This window comes from Hemitrygon akajei, chromosome 6, assembly GCF_048418815.1.
Source record: "Hemitrygon akajei chromosome 6, sHemAka1.3, whole genome shotgun sequence".
NCBI classification, from domain to species: domain Eukaryota; kingdom Metazoa; phylum Chordata; class Chondrichthyes; order Myliobatiformes; family Dasyatidae; genus Hemitrygon; species Hemitrygon akajei.
The window spans coordinates 54,135,903-54,163,874 of NC_133129.1; the positions used below are offsets into that span (position 1 = coordinate 54,135,903).

Consider the following 27,972-nt stretch of genomic DNA (forward strand, 5'->3'; position numbering starts at 1 on the left):
AAGCAAGAATGCACCTCAAGTATAGTTTTGGTGCCGTTGTTGAAAGAATGATAATTGTTTTGGAGGCAATGCAGAGAAAATTAAGTAAGTTGCTTTGTGGAACAAAGATGCTGACATGAGGAAGGGTTCACCAATAGAGCGAGAATTGTTCTTGTTGAAATGTGTAAAATTTTGAAATGGATTAACAGGATAGTTGCTCAGAAGATCTTTCCTCTCATGGGTGTTCTAAATCTAGAGATTATCAGAACAAGTGGTAAACAAAGATGGGGGGGCGGGGTTCTTCTCTGAAGGTGGTGAAACTTGGAACTCTCTACCAAGAAAGATCCAAAAGGCAGACCCATTGAGTATGTTCAAGGCGCAGACTGGTAGATGTATGAAATACAGGGATGTTAAGTGGTATTAAGGGTCAAAGCAAACTTAAAGAGATGAATAACTTCTGTTCGTGTTTCTCAAGAGCTCGCTCTTAATGGTGATGCACCAAGCTGTCCTTGGGTTACTTCCAAATGGGTAATTTTCATTGAAATTTGCTTTCATGGGTAAGCATCATGATGTTAGTATAATATAGTGCCTTATAAAACCTTCACATTATATCCTTGTTTTTTATGTTGTAGTCCTCTCAAAATGAGTGTAACATTACATTTGCTTTATGGTAAAATTTGGTTGCTATGATGATTGTTGAAATTGAATGTTATATGAAAATCAGAACTATAAATGAAATGACATCTTACAGTACTTGGTGTTAGGGATATTTTACACAATAAATGACAATGGATAGGCAGTGAATATGACCATGTTTAGTGTGCTGACAACCAGATAACAGCGTGAGATGCTATATTTTTCCTCATATTTTTCTGATCATCGGAACACCTCCATTCTCATACACATTGTTTTAATGATACTATTAACCTGTGTTACGGATTCAGCAACAATAAATATATGAGTGAGGCAGGGGTTTTTATAACAAATAACACGTTTATTAAACACTGAAAAACAAACCCCCAAAAGTAAACAAACCACTCACGTAACCGGAAATCAGCTGCCGTGCGGCAGCTTAAACAGTTCTTAAAGCAATGAAGCTTAAACAGTTCTTAAAGCGATGTTGCAAAAACAGTTCTTCAAAGTAGTATTGCAAAAGTTCAAAATGCTTACAGTCCATTTAAGGGAGAGACTTTTTAAGACGATTTAAATTCTCTTTCACGTCGTCTTGCTTCGATTCCCAGTCGAACCACACTTTTCCCACGAAGAATTTACGAAGATGAAGAATGAAACGGCTTAAAGGCACTGACCTTTCCTTTACAAAACTGTACCCAATCCTTTCTGCTATTCACAAGGATTAACACGGGGACAGTCAACGAATTCCTTCCGAATGAGGATCAAACAAGGTCGAACCTGCTTCACCGTCGAAATCGACTGTCCTCGATCTCTTAACTCCCGAACTCCGATCGTCACTCTCCACTGGTTTTCAACTAGCAGTATTATAAAGAAACTGCTGGCAATGACCTTTTAAACTTTAGGCATTAAATAAAACTTCATCTTTCAACTAAACTGCGTCATAACATTAAATCACGCAGTGGCATGAAGTCAACATGGCAAATCCAGCCACAAACTGCCCCTCCTCACAGGGAGGGGGTCCTCCTTTTATACCCTGTAAAAAAAAAACTGTCACATGACCTCTACTGGCGGGGAAAATGACGTCACTCCACCATCACAAGACCATTACCTCAAGTCCAGTATAGCTTCAACACCTGTCAGCTTCCTATTGGCTGATTTTGGCTATCTTGTACATTCCACACCTGTTGTAGATTTTAACCTGAATTTTAGATATTCATTTCCATAAAAATTATATTGCCTAAAGACTCAATATAAAATTAAAGCGCATAGCAATAGAGTCCACAGAAATATTGTGTTGTTTGCATTATCTGACCACTGTTTCTTTCTCCTGGTAGAACATGGAAGTTCCTGCCGTTAGCAGACAGCATGCAACACTGCTATTCAACACAGCCCTAGAACAAGGAAAATGGGATCTTTGCCGTCACATGATCCGATTCTTGAAAGCCATTGGAGCAGGAGAATTAGAAACTCCTCCACCCACTCCTACCACTCAGGCATGTATGAAAATGGCTGGTTTTTGGGCATCAAAACATGTTGCTACAGTATGCAATGATTATCATCAGTGTTGTCAGCAAAACTGCCATGCACTGCACCACCTCCTCTTTCATTGTGCTCCAATGCCCGCTAATATGTTGAACTGATAAGCAAAGCTTTGGGTCTACACTGGGGATCTGAGGTCTCAAATTGATTTGAATGTTGTCGTTCACTTCAGTTGTTTGCATGCTTTGTTTTTTTTTCATCTTGTGCATCAGGTATTGGTCTTTTATTGGATTCTTTCGGGTTTCTTGCTTTGTGGCTATCTGTAAGCAAACAAATCTCAAGATTGTATAGTTTATACATTCTTTGATAATAAAAGTACTTTGAATCTTTGAATCATTATCATAGTCATTCCATGCTATTCTGTCAGCAAATTTTGTAACGGCTTTCAAATGCAGAGAAGGAAGATGTGAAATTGCATCTGGTATGTGAGAATTATTAACAGGTCCAGTGTTTATAACTGATAATGGTGAGTTGCCATTCTGAGCTGCTGCAGTCTTTGTGGTGTGGGTATTCTGTATAGAGCTTCAGGATCTAGGCCATAGAATATTAATGCATTTTTTTAAAACTGGAACTTGCAAATGGTGGCATTCCTAATACCCTTCTGCCCTTCCTCTTCCAGGATTTGGAAGGTGGTACTATGGAATGCCAGCAAGTTACTTAAAGACATTTTGTAAATAATATTCAGTATAACCAAGTTGTGATAGTGAATGTTCAGAATGCCAGATTGAGTGCCAGTAATGTGGACTGCTTTATTCAGAAAGCTTGCCAAGTGGTATTGGAGCTCCAGGCAACTGAGGGGTAAACTATCATGCTGCTGTCTTACGATGTGTGGAGAGTGGAAAGATGGCGGGAATGCAGGAGGGGAGCAAGGTTCCCTCTAAGATGTGAGCACACGCATCTTTTGCTACGAGCGCACAAAAGAATTTAAACTGCGCACAATCAAGAGAAAATCTGCAGATGCTGGAAATCCAAAGCAACACACACAAAATGCTGGAATAACTCAGCAGGCCAGGCAGCATCTATGGAAAAAAGTAAACAGTCGACAGTTTGGGTCAACATCCTTCATCAGGACTGGAGAAAGAAAGAAGAGGAGTAGGGTTAAAAGGTGGGCAGAGGGGAGCGAGAAACGCAAGTCATGATGGGTGAAACCGAGAGGGAGGGGGTGAACTAAAGAGCTGGGAAGTTGATTGGTGAAAGAGATACCGGGCTGGAGAATGGGGAATCTAATAGGGGAGGACAGAAAACAATGGAAGAAAGAAAAAGGGGGGTGAGGAGCACCAGAGGGAGGCAATGGGCAGGCAAGGAGATGAGGTAAGAGGAATGGGGAATGGTGGGAAGGGGGCATTACTGGAAGTTCGCAAAATCGATGTTCACATCATCAGGTTGGAGGCTACCCAGGCAGAATACAAGGTAGTGTTCCTACAACCTGAGTCTGGCGTTATCGCAACGGTGGAGGAGGCCATGGAGTGACATACTGGAATGAGAATGGGAAATGGAATTAAAATGAGTGGCTACTGGGAGATCCTGCTTTATCTGGCGGACGAAGTGCAGGTGCTCTGCGGAGCAGTCTTCCAAAGTACATTGGGTCTCACCAATATACAGGAGGCTACACTGGGAGTACAGGACACAGTATATGACCCCAACAGACTCACAGATGAAGTGTTATCTCACCTGGACGGACTGTTTGGGGTCCTGAATGGTAGTGAAGGAGAAGGTGTAGGGTCAGGCGTAGCACTTGCTCTGTTCGCAAGGATAAGTGCCAGGAGGGTGATAAGTGGGGAGGGACGAATGGTCAAGGGAGTTGCGTAGGAGGAATCCCTATGGAAAGCAGAAAGTGGGAGAGAGGGAAAGATGTGCTTGGTGGTGGGATCCTGTTGGAGATGGCAGAAATTGCAGAGACTGGTGGAGTGGTAGGTGAGGACAAAAGGAACCCTATCCCTGATAGGGTGGTGAGAGGATAGGATAGATGTGCGTGAAGTGGAAGAAATGCAGTTGAGGGCAGTTTTCTTTGAATGAGGAGGACATCGCCTTCGTTCTGGAATGAAAAGCCTCATCCTGAGAGCAGATGCTGTGGAAACCGGGTGGTATTTTTACAAGTAACAGTGTGGGACTATACCTTCCTCCCGCCCCCCCACCCCCCGTGTATAAACTGTACATAGAAGGTTGTCACCCTCTACCTCGTTAGCATGTTAAGTATATTTCATGATCCTACAGAATCACATTCCCTTCTTCCAGTTTCTGATGCAGACGGTATTGACAATGGAATTTGCAATGATTTTCTGCAGATTTTAGAACTGGGTTATTTATACTGTTTTTATTGAAGAAATTATTGATTCAGTATGTCAAATTCTAAAGAAGCAAAGGGTGTGAAGTGTAAAAGAGCTGCTAGTTCATTTAAAGCGGAATAGCTTCAGGTTTACTTCCACTTAAAAATTTGGTGTGCATATGTTTTCACTGGGCACAAAATTACAAAGCACGTGATTTTTGTACACACTAGTCATTACAAATTAAAGGGAACATTGGAGGGGAGTCACAGCAGTACTTCTCAATTCTACTGTACTTGTATGATTAATCCAACTAAATTTTCAAGCCATAGGTGATTCAGAATGTTTAATAGGGAATTTGGTTCTGATTATATTGAATATCATGAGATGGTTAGATATTTATTGAGATTCTCAGTGCTTGGCACATGTATGGCACAAATACTGTGTGTACTTAATAGTGCAATCCTGATTCTTGTCAGATCCTGTTGTATGCAGGCATAGACTGAATTATGAGGAAGTACAAATGAAACTGGACAATCATCAGCGAGCAACATCACTAATGAAGATGATTAGTTTTGGACAGTCCCTTGGGAACTCAAACAGTACTGTCCTTGAAATGAAATGATTGGCCTCCAACTGACAAAACAATCACTTCGTAGCTGGTGCAAATATAGGATATACACTCAATGGCCACTTTATTTGGCACCTGCTGTACCTAATAAAGTGGCCACTGAGTGTACATTCATGGTCTTCTGCTGTAGCCTATCAACTTCAAAGCTCGATGTGTGTTCAGAGGCCAGTGTTGTAACACATGGTTATTTGAAATACCATCAGCTTCCTGTCAGCTTGAACCAGTCTGAACATTCTCCTCTGACCTTTCTCATTGGCAAGCCATTTTCGCCCACGGAGCTGCCGCTAGCTGGATGTTTTTTTAGTTCTCGCATCATTCTCTGTAAACTCTAGAGACTGAAAATCCCAGGAAATTAGCAGTTTCTGACCAGACTATCAGGCATCAACAATCATTCCACAGTCAACATCACTTAGATCCCATTTCTTTCCCATTTTGATGTTAGATAGATAGAGATAGATAGATAGATAGATAGATACTTTATTCATCCCCATTGGGAAATTCAACTTTTTTTCCAATGTCCCATACACTTGTTGTAGCAAAACTAATTACATACAATACTTAACTCAGTAAAAAATATGATATGCATCTAAATCACTATCTCAAAAAGCATTAATAATAGCTTTTTAAAAAGTTCTTAAGTCCTGGCGGTAGAATTGTAAAGCCTAATGGCATTGGGGAGTATTGACCTCTTCATCCTGTCTGAGGAGCATTGCATCGATAGTAACCTGCCGCTGAAACTGCTTCTCTGTCTCTGGATGGTGCTATGTAGAGGATGTTCAGAGTTATCCATAATTGACCGTAGCCTACTCAGCGCCCTTCGCTCAGCTACCGATGTTAAACTCTCCAGTACTTTGCCCACGACAGAGCCCGCCTTCCTTACCAGCTTATTAAGACGTGAGGCGTCCCTCTTCTTAATGCTTCCTCCCCAACACGCCACCACAAAGAAGAGGGCGCTCGCCACAACTGACCTATAGAACATCTTCAGCATCTCACTACAGACATTGAATGACGCCAACCTTCTTAGGAAGTACAGTTGACTCTGTGCCTTCCTGCACAAGGCATCTGTGTTGGCAGTCCAGTCTAGCTTCTCGTCTAACTGTACTCCCAGATACTTGTAGGTCTTAACCTGCTCCACACATTCTCCATTAATGATCACTGGCTCCATATGAGGCCTAGATCTCCTAAAGTCCACCACCATCTCCTTGGTCTTGGTGATATTGAGACGCAGGTAGTTTGAGTTGCACCATATCACAAAGTCCTGTATCAGTTTCCTTATACTCCTCCTCCTGGTCTGAACAACAAACTCTTGACCATGTCTGCCACATAATTGGCTGATGAGATATTTCCATTAAAGAGTGAGTGTACCTAATAAAATGGCCACTGACTGTAGTTTTCCATAATTCAGTGTTGAGGCTCAGTTTATAGAAGTCCTCAAGCTTTATATTTGTACTTTACATTGTCAGTGGGGCATATGTTACTTGATTACTTTAACCTGATAAATTGCATGTCCTGATACCTGCATACAGAGTAAGACTCCAGAGATAAGGACATCAAAGAGGTGGTCGCAGCAGACAGAGAAACAGTTATGGTATTGCTTTGAGTTGGAGGGCAAGGCCATGTTCAAGGACTCATCAGAGGATCAAAACAAATACACCACAGCTGTCATGGACTCTATAAACAGTCATAGATGAGTGTGTCCCCAACCAGAAACGCTGGATGAACATTGAGATGCGCAATCTGTTAAGGGGCAGATCAATGCCATTCAGATCTGGTGACCAAGTAAAACACAAGCAGTCTGGTTACAATCTCCTCAGAGCTATCTCACATGCAAAGTGGCAATTCCGGACCAAACTAGTATCACTGAAGGATGCTTGACAGCTATAGCAGGGCTTGAATGCTTTTGCCTCCCACAAAGTGAAACCAAGCAACATGGGTGTCAACAAGGCTTCACTCCCAGATGAGCTTAATGCCTTTTCTGCACACTGACTGTCAAAACATGGAGGAACCTTTACAAAGAATCCCCCTATGACATTGTGATTTCGGACTTTGAGAGCATCCCTCAGGAGGGTGAGCTCACAGAAAGCACACAGACCAGGCAGGATACCTGGCCGAGTACTAAAGACCACAACGCTGTGCCAAACATGTACCTATACAGGAGTCTCTTAAAAGACCCTATCGTATCCATCACCAGCTGCCCATTCCACACACTTACCACTCTGGTAAAAAAAAACGTACCCCTGACATCTCCTCTGTACCTACTTCCAAGCACCTTAAAACTGTGCCCTCGTGTGTTAGCCATTTCAACCCTGGGAAAATGCCTCTGACTATCCATAAAGTCATAAGTTTATATCATAAGGTAACAGGATAAGGATGATAGATGATGCCTAATCTTCAGGCAACAATGTGGATATGATTATCACTGCAAAAGCAGTGAATTGGAAAAAAAGATCGAGAAGCTTAAACATTCTGCATTGTTTACAGTAGTTGCTGCAAGTAGTTGAGGATTTAAATGTTTGAGATAAGTTATTGAGTGCCAGAGTTGGCTGATCAAAGCTGATGAATGCCTAAAGAACATTAGCTGTTGTGACTGTTGCAACACGTTTCATGCTTTTCTATGATACTTTAATGAAAACTTCAGCAACAAACAATTTTCTGGAGGGGTTTGAACAGCATGTGTTTGGGAGAAGGATTTGGAAGGAGAGGAATTACCGATGTTTGGGTCAAAACCTTGCATCAGGACTCATCACAACAACTTCACTGTCACTCCCAAATTCCAGCAAATAATTTGGATTAAAAGAAATAGTTTCAGGATCCTTCCTAGTGCTGCATTAGATGTTTTTCTGTTTGTTCCTATGTGGTATAAGGGATGAGAATTTGAGGTTCATGTATTGCCTTTTGTTTTCTCACAGGAACCCAGCTCAGCTGGTGGTTTTGAGTTCTTCAAACATAGGAGTATTAGTTTTTCACAGTCAACAGAAGGGCTCAGTACTGGTAAATTTAACCTGCAGAAGACACTAAGCATGCCTACAGGGCCTTCCACCAAAAGGTACCATTCTATTTAATTTTCTAACTAGATTTGTGTTCAAATTACTTACATCCTAAATCATTCCTAGTTATTTTTGCCAGTGTTAAACTAGTGAATTAAATTGACATATAAAATATAAAGATAAATGAATAATTTGTTAACATTGGGTACATCAAAATGAAATGCAGATATTTATTGCAAATAATAACCTCCGCTCTGTCACAGTATTCAAAGTAAATCTATTAAAATATTAGGATAGGTATAATTGTGAGTCACATTAACTGAAGGGAATAGTCAATAAGTATTTGCAGTTAAAAGAACGGAGAAGTCAAAATTATTTACAAGTTCCTAATCTTTATTATGTAGTTTCCTAATATGAAACTATTTTGGCTCTTCAAAATTGTCATTTAATTGTCCAGGCTTGGTTTTACATTTTTCATTTTTCTATTGATGCATGAGCCTGTATTAGAGTACAATATTGTGTAATTTTCCAACTATTACTTTTATAAGATACATCCTGCCACTTGATGCACAATTCAGAACATGTCTGGTTTGTCATTTATATTCTGGTTAGTTGTATATTTTTGGAAATATCACAAAATACAATATAATAAATTAGTCATATTTTGGGTATCTGGAGTTTGTGTTTAGAAGTTCTTGGCTCAACTACCAGTATTTGAATATTCAAAGGGGTTCTACTAGTTGGGATATGCCGCCATTGTAAATACATATTTCTGCAAAGCTATCTGTCTGCGTTCAAGATGTTAAACTTAAGTCGGTGATTATAGCCATTGAAACAGTAGTTAATCATTTATTGCCATCTTTGTGTTCAAAAAGTAGAATTCATTGTGTTGGGAAAAGCAAACTAGATTCCTTCCAGAGGACCTACTGTGATGAATCTTTTGCATCTTCCAACTACAGCGTCCACATGACTCAGATCAGCCAGTCACAACAATCATGATGTCTACCTTGCCCTCAATCCCTGCAGTTCATGGCCTGGAGTGGGAACCTTCCCATTCAATGCTGTATCGACTTCCAGCTTCCCATCTGCCTCATTGCTGCTTTGGATCTTTCCCACTTCCCCACCACGATCCCCCAAATCAATCTATTTAAATCTACCCTAGTGGCACCTAATCTGCCCATAAGGATATTGTTCCTCCACCCCTCTCCAGTTCAGATGTTACCCACCCTCTTTTACAGGTCAGCTCTCCCAGAAGAAGTACTAATGATCCAAAATATGAATCCCTGTACCAACTCTTCTGCCACGCATTCATCTGCTACATCCTCCTATTCTTACCCTCACTAACTTGGGGCACCGAAAGTAATCCAGGGATTACTACTCTTGTGATACTGCTTTTTGATCTTTCCAAACTCACTGTATTTGCTGTGAAGGACCTCATTCCTTTTTCTACCTATCTCATTAGCAGCTATTTGGGGAAAAAGTGAAAAGTCAAGTCTGTACAGCAGCTTGGAAACACTGTATTCAGCATTAATTAGATGGACAAACAAATTTTCTGTGACCAGTGTCTGGGAATGCCAGTCATTGATGTAGTTACTCAAGTTCGCAGTTTGGGGTTCACCAATTTATTGGATAGATAATATATGTAATGTCCTTATGAATAGTGTGATTTAGTTCTTTTCTCCAAACCTGAGACAGCAACGTTACCTACTAGAACTTAACCCAAATGCACCCTTTCAATGTGAAATTATTTTTCACAGTAGGATACATGTAATAGATTGAATCTCATCTACACACAGACAACTGTACCCAAATCTGGCTACGGATTTTTGTTTATTTCATCTCAGAAAACTTTGGAAATTACTTGTAACATTTAACTCTGTAAGGAGCTCATATAACCATATTATTTGATTCAAACGATCTTTTTCCATCCCAGTTTATTTTGTTTCGAATATGTGTATCCAAGTGATTACCAACATATAATAAAGATCAAGTTTGAGAAACTACTGAGAAATATAATAGGAACTTGAGGACGACTTTTCATTCAGAGGATAGTCTACCAGAATGAGCTACCTGAGGTGGTAGTTGGGACAGTTACATTAACAACATTTAAAAGGCAGTTTGACAGATACATGGATAGGAAAGGTTTAGAATCAGAATCAAGTTTATTATCACCGGCATGTGTCGTTAAGTTTGTTAACTTAGCAGCAGCAGCAGTTCAATGCAATATATAATATAGAAAGAAAAAATATATTAATAATAAGTAAATCAATTACAGTATATGTATAGTGAATAGATTTTAAATTGTGCAAAAACAAAATAATATAGAAGGATAAGAGCCGAAGACAGGTAACTATGACTGGCTTAGATGGAATCTTGGTTGGCATGGACCACTGGAGTCAAAGGGCTTGTTTCTGTGCTGTATGATTCAGTAACTATTCTTAATGTATATGTTGATGTTTTCAAGAAAGTGCCATCTAAGCAATTAAAATTTGAACCAATGTCCTTCCATTTCATGCCAAAGTAATGGAAAAAAACAAGTATAGAAAATACTGAAAAGACTTAACTAGTTAAAAATAAACAAATGCTGCCTGGGCTGCTAAGTATTTCCAGCATTTTTTGTACTTCAGGCTTTCGGAATTTGCCATTTATATTGGCATTTGTTAATGGAGGTTGCAGGAACATGATTTAAAAATAAGTATAACAATTCTAATTAGCAAAAATTAGGGGAGAAATCACCCTTTGCATTTGTTCTTCAGGTGGAGCAAAGATGTTGATAGTGCTGAGAACATGTACATAGATGAGATGCTTTGGCGGCATGCACGAAGACTCTTGGAAGAAATGAGGTTGAAAGATCTCTGCAGTTTTGCTGCACAGCTGGGTTTTGAGCTCATTGGTTGGCTCTGCAAAGAAAGGACTCGAGCAGCACGAGTTGAGGACTTTGTAAAGGCTTTAAAAAGACTCCACAAGGACTTTGTTTGGCCATTTCCTGTTATTCCTTCCTGCTCATTCCTAAACTCACCATTCAAAAATGGGAAATACAAAACAGGTAATAGCATTATTATTTTGTTCTCTAAAACACAGTATTAAATTTAAAAGATACTTGTTGTTTCATGTGTGAATACTGTAAATCACAGAATTTTCAAAATTAACCATCAACTACTAACGAGTATTAACAACTTTTAAAGTGCCAAGAGAAAAGATTTAATGTCCAAACAATGTAACATTTTATACAGCAATCAACCAAATACAGCTATTTTCTTAGTAATTTCTCATGAACTTCACTGTATACTTTGTAGTTTAGTTTAGCTTCTAAAAACTTACTTTATCTATATTTGTACTGTGGTTTTGCTACTTGGCTTCCTGCCCTACCACCTATAGGAAATGGCTGTTGCTGGGATGAAGTGGCATGAGTACCTGTATCCAGGTAACTGGTAATTACCAGCAACCAGAAGTAAGCTGTTAAATAAGGAAAGGTTTGGACAGTGTTGTGATTTCCATACTCTGATTCCAATGATTCCCTCAATACAACAAAACAACAGCATTTTGCTGACATGTGAAAGGTTAACCTCAAGTTAGGACAAAACTGATGGTTTACTGGCAGCAATCACCCCTGCCTTCCTATGTACTTCTGAATGTTGGATGACTCAAAGCCCTGAAATGATACTGTAGCTTCTGCAAGATTCTTCAAATCCACTGGAAGAATAAACAATCAACAGCTCAGTATCTCCCAGCCATTATTTTAAGGCGCTAATCACACTCATCAAGCTGTGGGGCTGTGTTGACCCTTAACCTTGGTCAGCTATCTTAAGTAAACGACTATACTAATCCTAATATATTTAAGCTACTCACAACTATAGAATCAATGTGAATATTCACGTTATGTTGACCCCAGGTCAACACTTCTGAAATGCTATTAACACAAAATGCTGGAGGACTCCTAGTGAAGGGTCTCAGACCAATATGTCGACTGCTGATTTACTTCCATAGATGCTGCATGACCTGCTGAGTTCCTCCAGTATTTTGTGTGTGTTGCTCTGGATTTCCAGCATCTGCAGAATCTGTTGTGTTAGTGAAAGCTATTTATTCCTTTAGTACCAATATTCACCAAAACTACTTCTCCCACTTGCAACACTGAAATAGGAATCATCCATTGGCCTGACAATTGAACAATAGTCTCCTTGCCTTGGGCATGGGGGCCTTCCTCGCAGAAGTTAGTCCAGAGTTCTTGCTCTGCTACCTCAATCAGTTCTGCACTGTTATACTTCAATTCCGTCGCTTCTGATTATCAGGCTAGCCTGGGTCTACTTTTCTTTGTCTTTAGCCCAAGACCAAAAGTAGCATTTCCTCATTGCTCTTTTTCCAAATAAGGTATTGCCCCTGATGTTGCTCCTTTGTTATCTTTCCCCCCGAATCAGGCCATTTCAAACCAGTTACGTCAAGCTCGAATCAGACTAATCTGATAAATCTGCATTAATTCTGCTACCTTATCATACAGCATCTCACAAATAACTCTGTACTTTGAAATGATCTCTGATTTAGTAGAGCTTCTGTTACGTTCACTTTTGATACTTAAATCCAGCAAGAGTTAATTCCAGAAAATCATTTAATAAAATGAAGTCTCACAAAACAAGTCTCCACTTCTTTCATCATGTGACAAAAACACGTATTTGTTGTGTCTCCTCATCCACTGTCCTTGACTTGTTCCAACTAGCTGTTTTGCTGCTTTTTTAATATCTTCAGGCCAACAAAGATAACGCCATTCGTTTGCCATACTTTTGAGACAGATATTCTATTCTGAGCCTCGTCATAGGAAGATGTTACTACGTGATGAAAGATTGAAGGATATTTCCAAAACCACCCGGGAAAATGCAACATCCCCAGGGCTTCTTGGGAATCTCTGGCTCATGACTAGTAAAAGTGCAAAAAGAATATTCAGAAATATCTTTGAAATGTTCTGAAAGTGAAATTAAAATATTGGAATGGCACTATCTTGAGAAGCAAACTGGCTTCAATAAAATGCTATTTTGTTCAGAAAGGGTAGCTCACTTGAAAATAATGAATTTACAATATAGTATAATTTATAGGGATGGGCAAGTGCAGTATATTCTACCAAACTGTATAAACATTGACAGAAAAAATGGGCATAAAAGTCACCAAATTTCAATTATCATCCAAACATTCTCTACTAATGTCCCCACTAGCTTGAAATTAGTGTTATGTTCACCATATTGTAGACCTTAAATCCCAGTGACCATTGAGGGAAAGATTGGAGGATGGAACAACTGGCTTATTTTTTCCAAAGTGCTGGTACAAATACTTTCTAGTTCTAATGATTTACTGCCCGTTCTTGGTTCATCTGAATAAAAGTACGTACATATCACTTCCTTAAGCAGCAACCTATCATTGTGAAAAGACTACAGATGCTGGAAATTGAAGACAGAAACACAAAATGCTGGTATTGCAGTTCTGATGAAAAAGATAAAAATTTGCATTATTTGTTACATATACATTGAAACATACAGTGAAATGGATCATTTTCATCAAACCAAAATAGTGAGGATTGTGCTGGGCAGCCCACAAGTGATACTGGGGTCAGTTTACTGTGGTTAATTATTCTACCAATCTTAACATCATTGCGATCAGAGTACCCAAAGGAATCCCGTTTGGAGAATGTACAGATTCCGTAAAGACAACACTAGAGGTTGGGTTTGAACTTGAGCCAGTTGCACTTCCAGCTGCTCCAAGACGTTTAGTAGGAAGTTCCGAAGTATTTGCCCATTGAAAGGGAAAAGTGATATATATCCAAGTCATGATCACGTATTTCCTTGATGCTGATACAGTTATGGCTTTCTAGTGATAGATGTTGCAAGGGTGGTAAATATAAATACATGCATCAGGATCTATTCCTACAAGGAGCAGCATTGGGGCAGGTTGTTTAAAGGCACATAAACTTCTCTTTGTACAATTTATTTTTTATTTTCCATTCTCTGATCTCTGGAAAAAGGTCCAATGGAATAGCCCTACAAAAGTTATAGCTATCAGGGAACTGTGCTTTCACTTTAGATTCATCAGGGCAATACATTATAATACTTAGTAATTGTAAGACTGGACTTTACAATTCTGAAATGGTGGAAAAAAGGAACAGATATTAAATAACTTATTTAAAATGAAATGACCATGAGTAATGTTGGTTCTAATTTTTTGCAGTTGGAGATCAGTTTCTTAAGTCACAGTCAACTGAAGGATTTGCAAGCAGTGAGTTGGAGAGTGGAATCATAAACACCCGTGGCAGTCATATTTGCCTTGGTCTAAATACTGCAGACAGAGAGATGGATTCTGGCTCATTGCACGGACCGCAGACACAGGAAGCAGTTCTCTCACCAATGCTTTCTAAAGGTAACTATCTTGTTGCTGCTATAAAAATATTAATTAAGGTTATGTACAATACCTTGAAAGCATGAATTAAGCCCTAATACTGTCCCACTGCCACTTAATTATAAAAGCAATATGTGTGTGTGTGTGTGTGTGTGTAGGGGAACACTTTGGTTGCTGGGTTTAAATTCTAAATTGGAGAAAGGCCGATTTTTGTGGTATGAGAAAAGATCTGGCAAGTGTAGATTGGGACAGATTGTTTTCTGGCAAAGTGGGAGGCCTTTAAAAGTAAAATTTGGAAGTACAGAGTATGTATGCTCCCATCAGAATAAAAGGCAAAGCAAACAGTTTTAGGGAACCTTGGTTTTCAATGGATATTGAGACCCTGATTAAGAAGAAGGACATGCATAGCAGATATAAGCAGCAAGGAACAAAAGAGATACTAGAGAGGTATAAGAAATGCAAGAGAACACTTAAGAGGGAAATCTGAAGGGCTAAAAGAAGGCATGAGCTTGCTCCACCAGACAAGGTGAAGGAGGATCCCAAGGGCTTCTATTGATAGATTAAGAGCAAAAGGAAAGCAAGGGACAAAATTGAACCTCTTGAAGATCAGTGTAGTCATCTATGCATGGAGCCAGAAGAGATAGGGGTGATCTTAAATGAATCCTTTTTCTCATCTGTATTTACTCGGAAGTCAAACACAGTAACAGAACTGAGGAAAAACAGATGAGCTTGTGGACCATATGCAGATTACAGAGAAGATGCTTGAGGTAAATTAGGGTGGCCAAATCTCCAGGAATTTGTTGTCTCTTCATACTTTGTAGGAGGCTATTAAAGAAATTGCAGGAGCCTAGCGGAGGTATTTAAAACTTGTTTAGCTACAAATGAGGAGCCAGTACTAAAGACAAGCCAATGTTGTTCTACTATTAAGAAAAATTCTAAGAATAAAATGGGAAATTAAAGGCCAATACACCTGACATCAGTAGTGGATAGATTATTGCAGTGTATTCAAAGGGAACAAATATTTAAGTATTTAGTTAGACAGGGACCGATTAGGTATAGTGAATATGGCTTTGTGCATGGTAGGTTGTATCTAAAGAGTTTTTCGAGGAGGTTACCAGGAAAGATGACGTAGTAGATATTGTCTACATGGACTTTAGCAAGGTCTTGCATGGGACGTTGGTCAAGAAATTTCAGTCGCTTGGCATAAAGGATGGGGTAGTAAATTGACTTCACAGGAGAAGCCAGAGAGTGTTAATGGATGGTTGCCTCTCTGACTGGGTGACTGTAACTAGTGGTACACTGCAGGGTCTATTGTTGTTTATCCTCTATATTAATGATCTGGATGACAGTTTACTGGATCAGCAAATTTAATGGATGACATCAAGACTGGTGGTGGAGTAGACTGTAAGGAAGGTTATCGAAACTTGCAGTAGTTCTCTGACTCTATGGAAATAAAACTGTCAGTATCATAAAATATAATATGTAAATCAGCACAAAATAAATGCAGTTTGCACTCCTTTGATAATGTGGGAGAACTTCATAAATTTGCCCTCTGTGCAGTAAAATTTACAATGATAACTTTTCGGTTAAGATGGCTCTGATAAATGGTGATTCTTTGCGTGCAGCTCTGATGGGAATCATCAAATATTCCAGTTTAGGGACTACTACAGCTGAAATCCATGGTCATGGGTACTACAGTAAGCAGCATCATTTTAAGACATTTAAAAATTCTATCAATACTCAAAATCAACAGACTGAGGTTGTGAGTGTAGTTCCCCTTTAAGAAAACGGAAGTAGAGACTACAGGTACAGGTACAAGCCAGTATACAGGCACGATTGATGCACAGAGGCTTAGACCCCCACTCCCAACTATGTTGCTGGTGAATGTACAGTCACTGGAAAGTACAATTGAAGACTTCAGAGCAAGATAGTTGTACCAGAGGGGCATCAAGAACTGATGTGTTCTTTGCTTCATGGAAGCATGGCTATCATTAGCCATTTTGTATGTAACGCAGTACCCCAATGGCTTCACCATTCTCTTCAAAGACAGGACAGTCTTTTAGAGGTAGAGGAGATGGAGTATACTTTACAATTAACTCATCGGCGTGCACAGGTGGGGTGGTGGTTCCGTCTCAGTCATGCTGGTCCGACCTGGAACTTTTAGTGGTCAATTATCGCATTTTTTATCTGCCATGGGAGTTTTCTGCCATCAGACTGGTAGCGGTATACATTCTACTTCAGGCCAACATCACATAGGCACTAGAGGAGCTGAGCAGTGTAATCAGCAGGCCCAGAACAGTGCACCCTGATGTCTTCCTTATTACGGGAGATTTCACCAGGCCAGTTTGAAGTCTGAACAACTGCCATTAACCTGTGGAACTAGGGGAGCCAACATATATCATCATCAAGGACACTTATCGTGTCATCCCATGCCCACACTTTGGGAAGCTGTACTACCCCCGGTGTATAGGCATAGAGTAAATACTGTAGCACCAGTGGTGATGGCAAAGAAAATATGGTTAAGGGAGGCAAAGGAGCGCTTACAAGACTGCTTTGCGTCAGTGGACTGGACAGTGTTCAGGGACTCAGCTTTGAATCTGAAGATGCCACAGTTGTCACTGACATCATGAAGACCTGTGTGGATGAGTGTGCGTCCTTGAGAACATACAAGTCATACCCAAACGAAAACCTGTGGATTGAACCAGCAGATTCGTAGTCTGCTGAGGACTAGATCTGCAGCATTCAAGGCTGGCCATCCAAAACTATACAAGTCCAGTTACTGCCTACGAAGACTATTTTAAGAGCGAGAAAACAATTTCGATTCAGGTTAGAGGCAGAATCGGATGCATGGTTGCTTCAGTAGGGGTAACATGCTATTACTTCCTACAAAGTGAAATCTAATATAATGAATGTCTGTGATTCTTCACTCCAAGGTGAGCTCAGTGCATTTTATGCATGCTTTGAAAGGCAGAATAAAACTACATCAATGTGAATCCCTGCAGCATGTGGTGACCCTGTGATCTCTGTCTCAGAGGCCAATGTCAGAACATCTTTTAAGAGGGTGAACCCTCACAAGGTGTCAGGCACTGATGGTGTACCTGGTAAGGCTCTGCAAACCTGCACCAACCAACTGGCAGGAGTTCAAAGACATCTTCAATCTCTCACTGCTGCAGTTGGAAGCTCCCACCTGCTTCAAAAGGGCGACAATCATACCAGTGCCCAAAAAGGGCAGGGTGATCTGCCTCAACAACTATTGCACAGTGGCACTACATCTACTGTAATGAAAGCTTTGAGAGGTTGATCATAGCTGGAATCAACACCTGCCTCGCCAAGTACCTGGACCTGCTGCAATTTGTCCACAGCAGATGCAATCTCACTAGCTCGAACTCAGCCTTGCATCATCTGGACAAGAGTAATACATATGTCAGGCTGCTGTTTATTAATTACAGCTCAGCGTTCAACACAATCATACCCTCTGTTCTAATTAATAAGCTCCAAAATCCAGGCTTTAGTACTTCCCTCTGCAACTGGATTCTTGACTTCCTCACACAGTCTGAAGTAGTATCTCACCACTGACAGCCAACACTAGCGCACCTTAAGGTGTGCTTAGACCACTACTCTACTCTCTATTCCCACAACTACATGGCTAGGCACAGCTCAAATGACATCTATAAATGTGCAACAACACTACTATTGTTGACAGAGTTTCAGATGGGTACAAGGAGGTATGCAGGAGTGAGTTAGATTGAGTGGTGTTGCAAACAAAACCTTGCACTCAACATCAGCAAGAACAAGGAACTGATTCTGGACTTCAGGAAGAGGAAGTCGACGGAACACACACCAGCCCTCATCGTGGGATCAGCAGCGGAAAGGGTGAACAGTTTCAATTCCTGGTTGTCAACATCTCTGAAGATCTATCCTAGGCCCAACATATTGATGCATTACAAAGAAGGTATGACATTGGCTATATTTCATTAGAAGTTTGAGGAGACTTGGCATATCACCAAAAACACTCGCAAATTTCTGCAGATGTACCATTGGAAGCATTCTAACTGGTTGTATCGCTGTGTGGTATGGAGGGACTATTGTACAGGATCAGGGAAAAAAAATTTCAAAAAGTTGTAAATTTGAGGTACAAGGTAGTAGTTGATAGGTGAAGTGTTGCTCCTCCAAATTGAGTGCGGCCTCGTTGCGGCAGTGGAGGAGGCCATGGACTGACATGTTGGAATGGGAAGTGAAATTGAAATGGGTGGCCGCCAGGAGATCCTACTATACTGATTACATTATCTATTGTACTGTTTGGTGTTGTCTGCAAGTTTTGGAATTCAGCCCCATATAAGAGGCTGATCCTATGTTCAATCCCAAGTCAAATTCTGTATTGTTTCTGCACCATTTATTCAGTGGTCAGAACATCATTTAATCAGCATTTGCACAATCACCATTGCCTTCATCAAATTCTACCCAGTTGATAAAATAAATTTTGCTTTTTGCAAGTCCATACTGATTTATTAATTAATTTATACTGTTAATCCAAGTAATCCAGATTGTGAAACTGACTGACTTAAATTACTGTTTTTATCCTTTTAAACAAGGAGGTCATACTTTCAGTCCTCCATTCTTTGGCACCATTCCATTATCACCATACATCTCTAGGAACTGTGTACCTATTATCTTACATGAACACTGAAAGCACTATAAAATGTGAAATTGAAAATTTCTGTTCCTTGATTTTTTTAAAATCGCTTAAGTATATTCAGCTATTTACTGCTTTTGTAATGTTCTTGACAAATACTGACTCATACTGCTGATAAAGACTCTGATTTTGGCAGTTGTCCTCCCTGCTGAATGCTGCCACATACTGTGCATTGGGAAATGAGAGATTAACATTGAGTGTTGTGCATGTTCTTTCCTCCCTGTGACTTAATCAGTTGGCTGACAGATTTTATAAAACAGAATAATACAGCATGGAAACTGGCCCCTTAGTTCAACTCATATGTACCAACTAAGTTGCCAACTGAATGGAAAATCTACAGATGCTGGAAATTCAAGCAACACACACAAAATGCTGGAGGAATTCAGCAGGCCAGGCAACATTCACGGAAAAGAGTATAGTCAACATTTCAGGTTGAGACCCTTTTTCAGTACTGGAAAAGAAGTTGAGAAGTTAGAGCAAGAAGTACAAGATTGTAGGTGATAGGTGAAACCGGGAGAGGGGGAGGGGTGAAGTAAAGGGCTGGGAAGCTGATAGATGAAAGAGGTAAAAGGCTGGAGAAGGGAAATCTAATAGCAGAGGGTAGAAGACTATGGAAGAAGGGGAAGGGGGAGGAGCACCAGAGGGAGGTGATGGGCAGGTAGGGAGATGAGGTGAGAGAGAGAAATGGGAATGGAAATAGTGAAGGGGGGGGGGGGGGCAATTACCAGAAGATCAAGAAATCGATGTTCATGCCATCAGGTTGGAGGCTATTCAGATTGAATATTAAGTGTTGTTACTCCAACCTGCGTGTGGCCTCATCACGAAAGTAGAGGAGGCCATGAACTGACATATGGGATTGGGAAGTAGATTTGAAGTAGGTGGCCACCGGGAGATCCCACTTTTTCTGGCATTGTTGTTCAGCGAAGCAGTCTCCCAATCTATGTTGCATCTCATCGATATACAGGAGGTCACACCGGGAGCATCAGATACAGTAGATGATCCCAACAGACTCACAGGTGAAGTGTCACCTCACCTGGTAGGACTCTTTGAGGAGGTGTATGGGCAGGTATGGTTCTTGTTCCACTTGCAGGGGTAAGTACCAGGATGGAGATCACTGGGGAGGGATGAATGGACAAAGGAGTCGGGTAGGGCGTTGATCCCCGGAGAGGGTGGGGAGGGGGGATGATGTGCTTAGTGGTGGGATCCCGTTGGAGATGGCAGAAGTTACGGAGAATTATGTGCTGGACACAGAGGCTACTGGTGTGGTGGGTGACGACAAAAGGAACCCTATCCCTTGTGGGGTGGTGAGAGGATGGAGTGAAGGCAGATGTTCACAAAATGGAAAAGATGTGGATGTGGACGGCATTGATTGTGGAGGAATAAAGCCCCTTGAAAAAAGGACATCTGAACAACTTCCAACTTCCCCGATGTAGTGCATATGCCTCTAAATTGTTCCTATCAATGTACCTTTCCAAATGTCTTTTGAATGTTATTGTATCTGTCCTAACTAAGTGTCTGGGGGCGTGTTCTATAGACACATCACCCTTGAAGTGCAAAAGGACAGACACTATTTTCTTGAAAATTGTCTTGTATCTTCCTAGTTCTTTAATAGTTTTGAGTATACCACTGCTCTTTCCTCCAGCTCAACCCCCACTCTCATCATAATCCTCTGACTCTGCCCTTTTTGATTTTTTCACAATCCATATATTTAGTCAGTAGATAAACTTTAAAATTTTCTACCTTAGAACCCACATAAGTGGTCAAGCTTTTAAAAATCTGTTCTCTGTGTTTGACACTTGTTTATTATACCTTTGGTGTGTTGGCATACATTTATGTATGAACAATATCACGCATGTGCAGGTTTCTGCTTAATTTTTTTTCCTTTTATTGCTAGTTGGCAAAAATTATTTTTACTCTGAGAATGGTATATTTTTAAATGACAGTTATGCAGTAGCTACATAATGCAAATCGTACATTTTAATTTTTAGTGTTAAATTATAATTCATTTTGATGCAGATTAAGCACTAAACTTCACATTCAGGACTGTTTATCAATAAATTTTTATTGGCATTTGTTTTTGGCGTAAAAAAGTAATTTGTGTTTCCTGGAAGTTGTAAAGTTTTCTTCATGCTGCATTATATTTTCACTATTATTGTAGGTGATGAATGCAGTATTGGGTCGGCTACTGATCTCACAGAAACCAGTTCAATGGTGGATGGCGACTGGACTATGGTAGATGAGCATTTTTCCACACTCAGCCTCACGCAGTCTGAGCTGGAGTATATATCAATGGAGTTGGCTAATAAAGGTCCTTGTAAGTCACAAGTTCAGTTAAGGTAAATAACCTGCTAACCTTGTTTTCTGTATCATTATGTCAACAGCATTTAAAACTAGTGTGTGAAAACATATCCCACATAATTTTTGCTCAGCATATTCTGCCATTCCAGCAGAATTGAAAATGAGATGGGCGAAGTCCCCCTTCTGTTTCCTCTGCATGGGGTAAGAGAGTGAGTGAAGTCAGAGATTCCACTGGTCATTTGTGAATGAAATCCAGAATAAGGTGGAAAAAGGTTGAGTAGGTCCCAGCTGCCCATTGGGCAGGATTGAGGTGAGCCTAAATGGCAAAGATAAAAGCTGGCACAGTGATGCAGCATTCATTATTGTCCTTTCACAGCTGCAGTGACCTGGGATTAATCCGGAACTGTCTGAGGAATTTGCACGTGATCATCTATGATCTTGAGGTGCCCACATCACAAGTGTCCTGGCAATTGGCTAATGTAGTTAATTGCAAATAGAATTGAGGTGGGATTGGTGGGTGGGTGTGAGGAAGATTGAGGTGACGTTGCATAGAAGCAGCAGCATGAACCTAGAGGGAGGTTTTATTTTTAAAATGGCCACATAATTTTGAAATGAAACATATTGTAATGGTGGAACTTTTGGTGACTTACTTCTGCAATCATTAATTTTGTCACCTGTTCTGATCCTTCAGGTATCTACTCCATATATTTTTGGAAGCTGGCTGTTTGGAGTGGTGCATAGTGACAGCACTCGTCCTCCGAGATTCTACAGCGATAGGTCAGATAATTAGTTCAATCCAACACTCCGAGATTTCCCAGGATGTTTTGCAGGGTATTAAAGATGGGATGCTTGCTGTGGATGGATGGGCTTCATCAGACTGGTAAGTGTTGCCCTGTACTGTCAGAGCATTTTGTTTTGCATTTTAAGATTATATAGTTTCAAGTGGCTATATGTTAAATTTTGGGATTAATTTTTAGTCATCTATATAGTAATGGACTCCCAAATTGCCAATATCTTTCCTTTGAAAGGCACAGTTTTTTTTAAACTATCACAGTTGCTTCATCGGAAATAATCAAGTCTACATCTTGATGAATAAGCTCTTCTGGGCTTCCAGCCAGGTAGAGGTATCAAGTTTAACTGACATTTCGATGACAAACTGCCATCTTCACCAGTGATGTTTAGGCACATCTGGTCAGGGAGTTTATATACACCCATTGTCAGTCCCTCCTGATTGGTTAGTCCTCAACCAGTCATGTTTACACTGTCCTGCCTTGTTCACGATCGAATTCCAGTTCTTTCTTACAGGAAGACCTTTGTCTTTGTCAGAATTCTTATTCTGTAGTCTTATTTCAATGGCTTCCTTTACCAGGTAGTTCCAAGAGCCATTGGCATGACACAACAGTTCTGTACTGTCAAAATCAATCCTATGACCATTGCGCATGCAATGTTCTGCTACTGCCGATTTCTCATATGCAATAGCCAGAGTATTGATTTTGACAGACTACAGTCCACACCAATGGCTTTTGAGACGATCTGGTGAAAGAAGCCATTGAAATAAGACTAGAGGATAAGTATTTGAACAAAGACAAAGGTCTTGCTCAAAGAAAGAACTGGAATTCAATTATAAACAAGTTGGGAGAGCAGAAACCTGTATATATACCCACAGACCAGACACGCCTAGGCATCATCCGATTCCTAAATGGACATTGAAACTGTGAACACTACCTTTTTTTAAATATATATTGTTTTACATGATTTTTAATCTATTTAAATATACATACACTGTAATTGATTTACATATTTATTTTTCTTTTATTATATATTGCATTGAACTGCTGCTAAGTTAACAAATTTCACAATACATGCCGCTGATAATAAATCTGATTCTGAAGATGGCATAGTTTGTCATCGATACTTATACCCGGCTGGAAGCCTGAGAAGAGTTTATTCATCATATACACCAGGAAAGCATAGATCCCTTTTCAGACCACATTTTTTATTGCCAGGTGTTATGGTCACTGGATAAGCTCAGGTGTGCTATCAAGGAACCTTCCATATCTGACTGAACAAAGTATTTCCTTTAAATTAACTCCATATGGAACACTCTCCTGTGTTTGTCTCCTCACTTCCCCCTGCTTTTTAATAAACTCCTGGTCTGGAGTATAGACGTTGATGCAGTCATATTTTCCCCTCAGATGGCAATCTTGGTATGCAAAGAAGTGCAGCTGCTGTTCTCATTCATTTAAAGCGTTTTTGCAAGGTAGTTTCATGGTCAGTGAGCAGCAGGATATTTGGGAGTGAAGCCAAAGCAAATGTGCATAAAGGAGGAGATTTGTACATTTGCTTAATGGAGAAATGGGTCAAGCAAGCCCTAGATGAAGACCCGATAAAGGAAAAAAATGTGCTTTTTATTCACAACTTGTAGCAACAGGAATAAAATTTATTTTGAAAGATCACATCTAAAATGACAAGTTAACCTCTGTCTTTACTTAAGGTCTTTGCAGATTGTTGGTAACCTCAGACCATTTTCACACCTGTGTGAAAGGTGATTACTTGAAATGTTTGTGTTTGGTATCATTTATTTACACATAGTGAACAGCTGAATAAATACTCAGTGAGAAGAATTTGTTAAGGAATAGCAGAATTCTGTTTCACACAGTAATCTTTTTTTCTTCCCCCTATGCTAATTGAATATGGTCAGCCCTGGATACAAGCCATTTCTAAATCGTATAAAGCCTCAGCTGCAAAAATTGAATGAGGTCACAGAGGAGCAAATTCAGCCCGAAGCTTTTCAGCCTTCAAGTCGTCTGAGCATATCAAAGGCAGTGGAGCCCCCCAACCCGTGGTCCGAAGACAGCAGAATCTCTGTGAGCCATGTTAACAATAGCCAGACTGATAGTGGTAGTGGTATCAGCGGGCAGGAAGATGATGACCAGGGAGAGGAGGAAGATGTACCACTCATGGATGAAGGGAGTTATGAGTGTACTCTGTCATGAATAGCTATTCTTTAGATGGTTGAATTCCAGACTTAGAGAATGCAAATGAATCAGTGGTGCCTTCCTCTGTTATGCACATGTCTTGTATATTGAAGGAGAATTCTCACACGCATGTCCAAACTGAATTTGGAACAAAATGTCTGCCTTCATTTCATAAAATCAAAAAAAATGACATCTTGTTATTGAAATAGATTGCTGATGTGGAACATCTCTGGCAAAGTAACCATTCTTTCCCTTCTGTGCTCCTGAGCATCATGTGACATACAGAGTGCCAGACAGTGTGGAAGAAATGCATGAATTCTAAATGCAATTTTATGAAAGTAACATCTTTATAAAGGCAACTATTTCTGGATTGGAACAGTGCCTGGTTTAATACTGCCTTATTTTGGTTAGGGTGGCGAGTCTTATAAAGGTGCTCTTAGTTCAGAAGTGTTTCAAATTCTGTTATTTTTGTTCTTCGTCAAGGGAGTATAATGAAATAGTGCTGTACAAACTGAACATTAGTTTGCGCTACATTGAGGTGTGAGTCCATACTTGTCCTAGAAATGTTCATTTATCACCATAAATTTAATATAAAAACTATATTCTGAAAAGGGATTTTTCCAAGTACATTTGAAAGGAGCACCAATTCTACAATGTATCTGTTTCTCTTCCAGGCACTTATGACTCAAAAGTGAGATGCTTGATATTTTTGAAGAGTATTATTGGCGTTGTATTTAATTTCCACTTTATTCAGGCAGGATACATTACCATGCCCTCTAGATACAAGTGTGCACTTTGCTCATTACTATACCTCTGCTGGAATAGAGAGATGGTCTCAGACTGGTAATTCTGACCATATTCTCCATAGGTTATTGCTTAGTTTAGCCCTAACTTTAATTATAGTGGTCGAATAACCAATTAGTGATGGGTGGAAGTGATCCACAATGTCTCTTTCATGCTTATAGCCTTGGTGTTATAAGCAGTTGTACTCTACTTGACCTACTGACCTATTACTTGAGCCAGGCATGATTCAGTACTCCATTGGAACATTGGAGATAACTAGGCATTGGAATTGGAAGGCTGAACTCTCTTTAGATTAATTATTCCTACCTAGAATATTGCAAAGTCTAAACTTTTATTGTACAAAATGTGGCAATTTAAAATTTCCCAGAGTTGCCTGCTAGGTGTTAAGATCTTATACAAATCATGCCATTTGGTTCCACAATGACTGGATATTTCAATGTCAGAAAACCCTGTCACAATTTTTGAAGCAAAAGACATGTGCATGACATGTGAATGAGGCTCCAAATTAAACTTTTAAACCCGTGTTGGTGCTTAAGGAATTGATCTTGGCCCTCAAGTATTTTATACAGAACTTTTTCTAAAATAAAGTGCATTTCAGATTTTGTTTAAGACACCATCGTTAACCCAACTGCTCATACAGCTATTTATATTGTACAGTGTTGGCGCATGTGTTGCATGAGCATTTGGTAGCTCAAACATTAAACTGTGATGCTTGAATTTGGTACCCTGTTGTAAGATCTGTGTGAGATTTGTGCTGTAAAATAAATACCATTACTTTGAGACAGGAGGAGCTGAAAAAGATCATTTATGAAAATTATCAGAAGACTGTTTTAACAGGTTTGTGTTTAGAAATGCCTTTATTTATTGCTTTCCCAAAAACTTAAGCTTTGTTCTAGATGCAAAAAGTATTTTTATGTAAATAAAATAAAGCTATGTAATCATGTTTTTTATACTTGGTTAGATTCTAGCAAGGTGTAAAATATGAACAGTAACAATAGCTTTTAATAAAGGCTGTCCTAATTAAAGCTTGATTATTATGTTAATCCACTTTCAAGGGAGTAAAGTCACCCATTAATTTCCTACTCCAAATAAGGTGCTGCCGTGTATAATCTTATACAGTGGTACTATCTACATACCCATTTCCTTGCATCTGAATGCAAAGGTAAATGTACCTGAAGCAGTATTAAGAGACTAAAATAGCATATTTGTTACTGTGCAATTTGAACAAAAGAAATGCAAATTGTTGCTTATTTTATACAATACGAGTAGTCTATTTTTTTAGCCAAACCGAATTGAATTTTGATGTGGACCAAATTGGTAATCTAGCCCTAAATAGTAATTAGTATATTAATTATCAATGTTTAAGCTCATAGGATAATAAAGGACAGAACAGAATTCATTAAATGCAATATATCCTTTAAAAGGGATTTTAACATTTTGTTGAATGTTCAGAGGAATGCAGAGGGAGTGAGTGAGTGAGTTGAGATTGGATTCATGTTGCACATGTACCATACAATCAGACTTAAGCTAATATAAAAATGTATTATTTGATTACTGGCCCCTGTACTTGGCTGGGCTAAATTGAGGTCAGTTTCTTAACTAAGTTTGAAGTGTGCTTGGCTGTACATCCACACATGGCAAAGTTAATTATATTTTAGACTGTTTTCCAAGCAGTTTTTTTTATGCAGTTAATATCTTTCTATTTAATATTTAAGTCTGCTTACTGTTAAAGATTCTCTTTTGTACTCTTCAGTTTGCTAACATGACCTTGTAAATAACTGACACATTAACCTGTTAAAACACCACACTATAAATCTACTTAAAACCTATCAAGAAGTGTTTCAAAACAAGCAGTATTTTCATCCAAAAATATTTTTTTAAAAATCCCAGTAAGACCCCTTCCTGTAACTTTTTGTTGACAGCTGTGAAATAGAGACAAGACTCTTAAGAAATATTGAGCATGGTCTGGTGGTGTTTAACATAACCTCAATAATGTAGCAACATGGGCATAAAGTTAGAATTCTCTTTGCAAGATTGATGGAATGGCAGTTTTTATCTGTTTTACTAACGAATTTATTTGTTTTTGTTTCCTGGCACATGTACGATTTTACAGCAATAAACACTTTTGATTACGCAAGTTTGTTTTTAGGCTGTTCCTGAAAAAAATGGCATTGTGCTCTAAATATTAATAGCAAAATTTTACTTCACAGGAATTGGTTCAATCTTAAATCAATGAAAGCTTCCACTGAACATTTTTCCCTCAACAATCACTGCCACATGAAATAATCAATGTACAGTACCCATCAGTATTATTAAACTATTTATTTTGTTATATACTGGATGTATTTCAACTATAAAAACTGAAGCATGTAAAACAACTTTGCAGGAGTTATACACACAAAGGGCACCATTTTCAAAGTGAAAGCTCAATGTGGTGCACATTCAGCAAGTGCCACCTAGTGGTTATGAGACATTATAGAAAAATAAGGGGAAGTTTCTTTCTAGGTACTGTACTTTCCCTGAGTTTAACAAGCTACTTTAACTAAATTCCTTACGCATTTTCTGGTAGCATCTTTCCTAGAAGTATTCTGGCCTGTTATTTGATAATTGTCCAATGCACTTTGGCCTTTAAGATTTTTTCCAAAACTCAATCTTAAGTAAAATATATTTACTTTAAAAAAATCAGCAATCCAATTAAGTAATCCAAGGATTTGATAAAATGCCTCAAATAGGTTTTGAGACAAATATCCAAGAGACCAACAAATGAAAAGCTGATATAATTTTGGTAAAC

The 27,972-nt window shown here is 39.3% G+C and overlaps 2 protein-coding genes across 6 annotated transcripts in view; one reads left to right on the forward strand and one right to left on the reverse strand.

The window, feature by feature from the left end:
- Positions 1–27,318, forward strand: part of ric1 (RIC1 homolog, RAB6A GEF complex partner 1) — a 131,200-nt gene extending 103,882 nt beyond the window's left edge. For both annotated transcript variants that reach the window (XM_073048365.1, XM_073048366.1), the window contains exons 20-26: positions 1,947–2,105; positions 7,956–8,092; positions 10,790–11,079; positions 14,241–14,429; positions 21,260–21,437; positions 22,091–22,279; positions 24,101–27,318. In XM_073048365.1, coding sequence (XP_072904466.1) covers positions 1,947–2,105; positions 7,956–8,092; positions 10,790–11,079; positions 14,241–14,429; positions 21,260–21,437; positions 22,091–22,279; positions 24,101–24,395 — 1,437 coding nt within the window. In that variant the 3' untranslated portion in view covers positions 24,396–27,318. The remainder of the gene's footprint in view (positions 1–1,946; positions 2,106–7,955; positions 8,093–10,789; positions 11,080–14,240; positions 14,430–21,259; positions 21,438–22,090; positions 22,280–24,100) is intronic.
- ermp1 (endoplasmic reticulum metallopeptidase 1) overlaps positions 1–27,972 on the reverse strand; it is a 127,079-nt gene that overhangs the window by 40,516 nt on the left and 58,591 nt on the right. Inside the window, exon 16 of one of the 4 annotated variants that reach the window (XM_073048368.1) lies at positions 960–1,466. The exons of 1 other annotated variant lie outside the window; for it this stretch is intronic. The gene's annotated coding sequence lies outside the window, so the exon portion shown is untranslated. Of the gene's footprint in view, positions 1–959; positions 1,467–2,075; positions 2,412–8,405; positions 11,043–27,972 lie in introns of those variants that run through there. 2 more of the 4 variants (XM_073048367.1, XM_073048369.1) reach the window with 2 other exon arrangements.